At 46.6% G+C, this 7759-nt stretch overlaps 3 protein-coding genes across 5 annotated transcripts in view; 1 reads left to right on the top strand and 2 right to left on the bottom strand.

Annotated features, from left to right (window-relative positions):
• The first annotated feature begins 38 nt into the window (after positions 1 to 38).
• The window catches only part of LOC109539984 (zinc finger protein OZF), a 24929-nt gene continuing 17208 nt past the window's right edge, over positions 39 to 7759 (top strand). Inside the window, exons 1-10 of one of the 3 annotated variants that reach the window (XM_019908084.2) lie at positions 39 to 790; positions 4119 to 4259; positions 4313 to 4553; positions 4640 to 4990; positions 5052 to 5160; positions 5225 to 5362; positions 5416 to 5572; positions 5626 to 5755; positions 5811 to 5978; positions 6032 to 6284. In XM_019908084.2, coding sequence (XP_019763643.2) covers positions 4173 to 4259; positions 4313 to 4553; positions 4640 to 4990; positions 5052 to 5160; positions 5225 to 5362; positions 5416 to 5572; positions 5626 to 5755; positions 5811 to 5978; positions 6032 to 6174 — 1524 coding nt within the window. In that variant the 5' untranslated portion in view covers positions 39 to 790; positions 4119 to 4172 and the 3' untranslated portion in view covers positions 6175 to 6284. Of the gene's footprint in view, positions 791 to 3679; positions 4032 to 4118; positions 4260 to 4312; positions 4554 to 4639; positions 4991 to 5051; positions 5161 to 5224; positions 5363 to 5415; positions 5573 to 5625; positions 5756 to 5810; positions 5979 to 6031; positions 6285 to 7759 lie in introns of those variants that run through there. The other 2 variants (XM_019908083.2, XM_019908082.2) reach the window with 2 other exon arrangements.
• Positions 835 to 3521, bottom strand: LOC109539979 (gastrula zinc finger protein XlCGF57.1). The gene is made up of 11 exons (XM_019908074.2): positions 3299 to 3521; positions 3075 to 3215; positions 2690 to 3021; positions 2489 to 2640; positions 2286 to 2406; positions 2012 to 2230; positions 1869 to 1964; positions 1652 to 1811; positions 1473 to 1602; positions 1253 to 1420; positions 835 to 1086 (listed from the first exon to the last, which is right to left on the bottom strand). The coding sequence occupies exons 1-11, from the start codon at positions 3428 to 3430 to the stop codon at positions 899 to 901; spliced, it is 1839 nt and encodes a 612-aa protein (XP_019763633.2). The 5' UTR covers positions 3431 to 3521; the 3' UTR covers positions 835 to 898.
• On the bottom strand, positions 6610 to 7628 carry LOC109540012. The gene is made up of 2 exons (XM_019908136.2): positions 7236 to 7628; positions 6610 to 7180 (listed from the first exon to the last, which is right to left on the bottom strand). Exons 1-2 carry the CDS (start codon positions 7374 to 7376, stop codon positions 7064 to 7066), a joined length of 258 nt encoding a protein of 85 aa, XP_019763695.2. The 5' UTR covers positions 7377 to 7628; the 3' UTR covers positions 6610 to 7063.

Here is a 7759-nt window from a genome sequence, read left to right as displayed (position 1 = left end):
AGAACTGAACGGGTTCTGATGAGAACAGTGTAAGCGTTCAAGCAAACCACTTCTGAAGATGCAAGCCACTCGTGCTTGCGAAACGTCAAGAATAAATTCTCGTCGGTCGGTAGAATTTCCCCATTAGTTTCAAGGAATGGCCTCGAAAGTCTATCTCTTTTGATTAGAAGAAGAATGTTTGGTCATTTAGCCATTTGCCTCAGTTGAGGGATCCGCCATTGCCCCAATCAGATTTTATTAGGTTTTAGTTGATTTTTGCGGCAATTTCGCACATTAAACCATTCAGTTATCGGCAGGTTGGGGGAAGATTGTTTGTTGACGATCTTTATATAAATGTGTAATAAGTCAATTGTCTTCAAGAAATGACATGTGATTGACGTTTCACTGATTTGGCCAATGAGAGCACTTTTTGGGGCTTGAAACGGTGCGAATTGCAGTGTTGCTCAGTTTCCTTTACCTAACTAAGTAACCGGTTTTGACTTAACTACATTTAGTTATAGACACTAATGTTCAAATAGGTCATGTGTAACGTTCAGCAGCAAATACATATGTACAAGTGGTAATTTCTAGCTAGACATGTATGTAACAATGTATAAATTGTACACAAAACGTTATGGAAAATAGAAAATTTGACTGATATTTTCCAGGGCCCTTTTCAAGTGTTTGGGTGACTATCTGATTTTTCCAAACCTAACAGTCACTTTATTTCAGATATTGCAACGCCCCAGTATTTGATATAATTTAATGTGGAAAGCATCGGCAGAACGGGACGCAAAGCTACTCAAACTGGGTGAGTATTTAAATGATTCCTAATTTCTCAGAAACAAAACGCGCTTAAAAAAATATAAATGCATTTTACTGTTTCAATAGCAAAAAAACTGGTATAAAAATTGGTATTTTACACGACCACACTGTGGGCGTTGCCCATGTGAATGTTGAGTAGATGCAGGCTGCCGAATGAGCGATTGCAAAGCGGGCACGGGTTCACTTTAGCGCCGGTTTTTCCTTCATGCATCCTCATGTGCTGCTGCAGTCTGTATTTCTTGTGACACTCGTACAAACACACTTCGCATTTGAATTTTTTATCTGCAATCAAACCACAAAGTGAACAACCTGTTGGCGATTTCCAGTTTTTCGGGCCGCCGTCGATAGGATTTTGGTTCTGGTGTGTTCATACCTCTGAAGGTGTTAGCCATGCGTGCTGGCGAAACGTTAGATCGAAAATCCTATCGACCATTGCATATCGCCTTACCGCCGTGGAGGTTCATATGGTGCTTAAGTAATTCCTTCTTCTTGAACGATTTATCGCACAAATTGCACGGATATGGCCGTTCTTCGCTGTGCATTGTGAGATGGCATGTGAGGTGGCTTTTCTGCGCAAACGACTTGCCACAGTCTGTACATAAAAAGGGCCGTTCGCCTGCAAAAAACCGGTTATCACCCAAAGTGGTTGTTTGCACACTGCAACTCACCTCTGTGCTTTTGAAGGTGCAGCTTCAGCTCGGATTTTCTGCAGAACCTCTTTTGGCACAGCTCGCATTCTTCCGGCTTGCCCGTGTGCTGCTTCATGTGGATTCTCAATGTGGCGCCACTCACAAAACCCTGCAATTCCCGAGGATTGATTCCTTTCGTGATTCTTAGCGCCGCTCACCTTTCCGCAAGTGCTGCAAATGAACGGCTTCTCCTTGGTGTGGACCCTTTCGTGATTGGTCAGGTCCGCTTTGCTCGAAAAGCCCTTATCACAGTATTGGCATTTGGCCAGAAATATGCCCATGTGGGCTTCGATGTGTTTTTGCAACTTGTAGGCCGTTCTAGAGGGAAACATGTGGAATTATTGCGGGGTCCCCCGCTTTAAACCAGTGGCTTACTTATAGGTGCGCTGACAGAAATGGCAAGTTAAGCTCTCCACTTGCAGCTCCGGCTTCAAGTTGGCAATGGGTTCTTCGCTTTTAACATCAGCATCCCTAAGAACACTTTTGAGCCTGCGTTTGTGCGGTCATCGTCAACTTACAGTTCCTGCTCAAGCCGTTGCGCTTGGTCGTCTTTGAAGTCCTCGTCCTCAGCGTCCGATAGGAGCTCCTCCTTTTGCGCAGCCGGCTCTTGTTTGGCAATGTAGCCTTTGGCCACCTTTCCCGAGCACCAATGGGAAGCGAGCAGTTCGGGAATTTCGAAGTTTTTCTCGCACACATCGCACTTGTAGCGTCCATGGGTGTAAACGTGGTCTTCCAAGCTGGGGGGAGCAAACACATTAGGAACCCCTTTGAAGCGTGGGCTTCGCTACCGACCTCTTGAACAGCTTGAAGGGTTTCTGGCAAATGTGGCACTGGTAGGGTTTGTCTCTATCGGGCCGCAAAGCCAGTGTATCCGGCAGGTTTTCAGGCCGAAACTTTTTATAGTTTGCTTGACCTACAATATAAGGCATTTGTTGTCTAAAAGTGATTAAAACGGTTAAAATCGATCGAGAAGAGCTTGATGTTCAAGAAATTACCTGCATGGTATTTCAGATGCTCCACATAGTGGCAGCGCGTGATGCCCTTTTCGCAGAACGAGCACCAGATGCGGTTGGCATGGGTTTTCTTATGGCTCTCCAGATCCTCCACCATCATATTGCACCTGAGGCACCAATGGGCCCGCTCCTCCCTTAAAACCGGTCCCGTTTACGGGGCGCATTCGGGAAGTTACTACCTACTTGTGCTTGAACAGCATGTGGCATGACAAGTTCCTCACATTGAGCCCCTTAAAGTCGCACAGCACGCAGTTGGAGTTTTGCTGGCATTTCGCCCTGTAGTCTCTAATGGCGTCCTGGACCAGTCGCAGCGGCACCCGCTTTAACTTTGAGCTGATCAGGCTTTTCTTCTTTCGCCTCTTCTTCACCACCCATTTGCTCAGGGGCTCATTGTCGGATTCCGAGTCAAAATTGCTCTCTTTACATGACACCGCCTCAATGCCAGCAAGATGTTCATCCCCACACGCCAACTCGGATGAAACGGGCTCCTCTTCCTCCTTAAGACTCACCGGACACTAGTATTAATCAACATCAATTAACCGCTCTTTGAGGGCATTTAACGACGTACCTTTTGGACATTTTTCGCCTCCTGCAGCTCCTCCAAGTACTCAATGCAGCTTCTGACTTGGCTCAAAAAGTCGCCGGCCTCCTGAAGCTTTTCCTGGCAACAGTGACACACGCATTTCGGGTAGTGCGGCTTGAATTCGATCTATTTACAATCGTACAACAGGTATTTATTAGTAAATAAATATACGCATTGAAGCACAGTGTGGACGTGTCTTCTGAGCTAACCTGAAACTGGAAAGTGGACTTGAACAGTTCCAGGACGGTGGTGGCATCAACAAGGGGCTGCTGCACGTCCAGGGCGCTCAGACACGCGAAACATTGCCCCTTTAAACTGTCACTAAGGGGGCTAACTTCCATTTCGTTTTATAAATATTGTTGCAAATCCACAACACAACTGTGGACTTGTCATATTGTTTAAGTGCCCCCTTGCCAAGTGGTGTTCGGTTGGTAATTATTCTGGCATTTTGAGAAAGTTTCGGGAGTTTTTGCGAGGTAACACCTGCCCAGTTTAGGTTGTTTTAGCACTGTATTGCAGTCTTATGCAGGCAAAGCTCTGGATGTTTTGAATGGATTTCTTTCCGGCTGGAAACGCTTTCAATTGCAGTTGATTTGCCGGCGAATTATTGCAGCCGACAACCGCGCATTGGGGCAATGACAGTCTGCTGATTGATGTTTGGCCAAATGGGAGGTTGCCAGGTCCAGAAGCAACCGGGATTTTTTCAGTTTGCTTCGCTTTGTCCTTCAGTATTCCTTTCAGACCCGCCTTTGTGCACGCCGTAAATTGCTTTTCGGTTTTTGTTCCCTCGCGGTTTTTGTTACTGGGGGATTTTTTGCAACTTAAAGGCGAATTGGTTAACATCGGCAACCCGGCCGATTGGGCCCTAAAGGTCAAGAACCCCGGAAAAATAATATTTCCCTTCAGCTTAAAATGGCCGTGACTTCCAGTAGGGTCTTTGAGGTATTTTAATCTAGTTTGCATTAATTAAAGGCATGCTTGCACAGTTTGGAACAGAACAGCTTTAGATACAGTACTTGACGTTTTCAGTTTCAGACTTTTGACGAGCAAAATGCGCCCCATTTGTGCCGGGCTTGTTTGGGGATGTCCCCCCACATGAAGCCCCTTCTGGACGGCTCCGAGGAATCAAACGCTTTGCTCGGCAAGCTTCTCCAGATCCTGGACATTGAGGCAAGTAAGCGCCGACAAACGCCCATTAGATCCCATGGGGGTTTTACCTTTAGGTGAGGGACTTCAAGCCCAAATATGCCAGGAGTTTGTGTAAAGTTTGCGAAGATAAAGTGGAAATGGTCGCCGCCTTTACTGAGCAATGCCGCCAGGCCGCCGCTGTGATTGAGCAATTCTCAGTGAACTCTGCAGTTCGTTCTGCTGAGTCTGATTGTCCAGAACGACGGAAACAGTCAACTAATGAGGCAGCAGGTTGCGAACAGGATTTGAATGTAGAAAGAGAACCTGCAGCTTCAGGCAAGTATATCATTGTGACAGGCACGCTTGCAGCCACCTGAGAAGCTGCACCAACGGATTAATTGCGACATTTTTTCGATCTGCAGGCCCCGAACGTGAAGACGCCAAGACGCACACAGCCGTTCAAAGATACAAGCTGAAACAGTACAGCTTTGAGGACGTGGCCAGGGCAATCAGAGTGGCGCGTCTTCAGCTCTATAAGCAAGTCGATTGCGCCCTGTGCCGCTTTGTTGCCGTCTCTAGCCGCAGTCTAAGCGCCCACATCACCCGCGTGCATCCCGAGGTGAAGGGCAAATGGTGCTCAAAGTGCAACCAGCCCTTTGAGGATCTGCAGGAGCACCACTCTGAGGCACACCGGGAGGACTTGAAGTGCCCATTTTGCTCACGGATTCAGTCCAACATGGGCCATTTCGTCGAGCATCTGGCCAGTCATTCAGGTGCCAGCCCCATTTGAACTTTAGAAACTGAGTGCTCATCCAATTGGCATATTGTCCATAGGTGAGCGACTGCACAAGTGCCCTCAATGCAGCAAATCGTTCATCTCGCTCAGGCACCTGCAGGCGCACAAGATGTCACACGAAAAGGTGAAGCCTCCACTCAACCAAAGGTTTGAAGCTGCAGCGCTTAGCACTCTCGGAGTGATCATTTTAATGGCAAATTTGCGGTTGCAGAACTGAAGAACCGCAAAACTACTGCAAAACGTGCGAGAAAAAGGTGCGCAGCCTGGCACATCATAGTCGAAAATATCACGGCGCTAATGCCATCGATCCAAAGATGAAATTGTGCCCTTATTGCGGGAAACAAGTTCGGTAAGTCATAATCTGGAAAGGTCCGCCTTGTGTATTTATAGTGTTTCGTTTAGTTCTAACAAACTGATGATCCATCAGAGGACTCACACGGGTGAAGCGCCTTATCAGTGCCAGTTTTGCGATAAAAGGCTGAAAAGCCGCAACATTCTGGTGGTTCACGAACGCACCCATACAGGCCTGAGGCCCTACACGTGCCAAGTGTGTGGAAAGGTATGCAACTGACTGCTTACCAGCGGACATTGCGAGTAATTCCTGCGTTTTAGAGCTTTGCCCAGTCCAGCGTGCTGAACACCCATCGGAAAATCCACACTGGCAAGCTCGAGCAATGCTCCATTTGCTGCAAGCGGTTCTGCAGGCCGGTTGAACTGCGGTTGCACTTGCGCTCGCATACTGGTAAGTCACCGTTGCTCCAACCCGCTTCTCAATAATAGTACCGTTTTTTTTGCAGGTGAAAAACCGTATGTATGCCAACTGTGCGGGCAGGGCTTCAAGCAAAGCAGCCACTTGGTGGAGCATAAGCGGAAACATTCGAGCTTCCGGCCATTCAAGTGCGATGTTTGTCAGAAATCGTTCAAAAACTTCAGCACGCTTAAGGGCCATTTGCGAATCCACACCGGTAGGGCGCTGAGAGTTTGCATAGTTTTTCGTCTAAAGTAAGGTGATTTGCAGGCGAGAAACCGTTCAAGTGTTCGCAGTGCTCGTATGCGGCGCGACAAGCCTACATGTTGACGCAGCACATGCGGCAACACGCGCATTCCTGCCAGCAAATTTTCTCTACTGGGGCTCACTTGGAGGCTCATCGGAGCAGGTAATCAGCAGGTTTAGGCGCGGTTTTCCCAGGCACGCGAAGCTTCCAAGCTTCAGCGTTCCGGATGGCTCCAGAAGGGGGGCCAGGGCTGACCGCAGTGAAGGCAGTTATTAGGTAAGTTCTATTTTTACAAACTTCTTGTTGGGTATTTCGCCTGAAAAATTTTTGTCTTAAAAAAAGACAGAATTTCCTCACGTCTTTTATTACAGATTGATAAATAGTGCTCCTATTTCGCCATGTATTGCATGCAATATATGGCGAAATAGGAGCACTATTTATCAATCTGTAATAAAAGACGTGAGGAAATTCTGTCTTTTTTTAAGACAAAAATTTTTCAGGCGAAATACCTAACAAGAAATTTGTAAAAAAAGGCAGTTATTATTGACAATTTTTTACACCACATTTAACAACAGTGGAAGTATTCAGAGCCAGGCAACCATCAATATCATATAGCTTTTATTTATTTCCGCATTAAAAATTGTACAATTACAGACGTTTTAAGACACATTTGAACGACACATCACATGCTTCGTTTACACCATTGCAATGTTGGTTTAAAACATCCTAAAATTGGTTACAGTTTAGTAAACTGTCATTAACGTGACTCCTTAGTGACTAGTTAGAGTGTTAGCCTGAAAATGGGTGAAGAATGACTTCTTGTAAACTTATCTATCCCAACACCTATGTTAGTTAGCCTTAGATCTATGCGCGAAAGCTCCTAATTGACAATTTACCAAACGCCCTCAAGGATGGCCAATCGAAAAATAACATCGATTTAAAACTCTTTATAAAACGTTATGTGCTAGATTATTGTCGAAGGAAGAAGGAAACGGTTGGGTCCTTTGGAATTGCTCTAAGTCGTCATATCGTGCCTCCGGGGCGCCAAACATTGACTAATGTGACTTCATTTCGTTGCTTCGGGGCTCAACGTCGCGTTTAACGAAGTATTTTATGTCCGGGCGCCATTTTTGCGTCTCGGACTCTTCTTTATCTATTTCCGATTCCAACAGCTTAAAGGGGAAAAAATTGACGAGCGATTAGCCATACGATTATCTTACTGCTTACGTCTTTGAGTAGCTCTCGCAGCTTGTCGATTCGGTCCCCATTGGATCTGGTCGGCAGGTACCGCGCTTCCACCCTGTATTCTGATACCAGCGCCGCCAGTAAAAGAACAGTGGCCATCAGCAGGACTGCGTGCGAAGTCATGTTGGGTTAAAAAACCGATTAATTCACACAAATAGAGGATATGAAGGGATTCGTGGCGTAACACTTGAGAACAATGCAACCCTGCAAGCGAATCGGAGGTCTGACCGAAACTGGCGCATTAAAGTCCTGGATTGGTTTTAAATCCTTTGCGGGAACGCGTGGGCGGCGGTGCGGGGGTTGGCCGCTTGGGGGTCTGCACATCCCCCCAGGGACTCTTTGTGCAGGACGCCCAGCGCGGGACATTATAGTTTTTTCCTTAAAACCAGCAGATTTTGCCCAATTTCAGTCCCCGTGTCCCATGCATCCGTTTATACGATGGTACGATGATACGAAAGTGTTTCTATTGGTTGGAGATCTGTCAATTCGTCCGCCGTCTTACGAAC

Source organism: Dendroctonus ponderosae, unplaced genomic scaffold (genome assembly GCF_020466585.1).
Source record: "Dendroctonus ponderosae isolate FM_Combo_2020 unplaced genomic scaffold, Dpon_F_20191213v2 Dpon_F_20191213_4, whole genome shotgun sequence".
In the NCBI taxonomy this organism is placed as follows: Eukaryota; Metazoa; Arthropoda; class Insecta; order Coleoptera; family Curculionidae; genus Dendroctonus; species Dendroctonus ponderosae.
The sequence above is the reverse complement of the archived record's forward strand: the minus strand, read 5'-3'. Positions and strand labels throughout refer to the sequence as shown.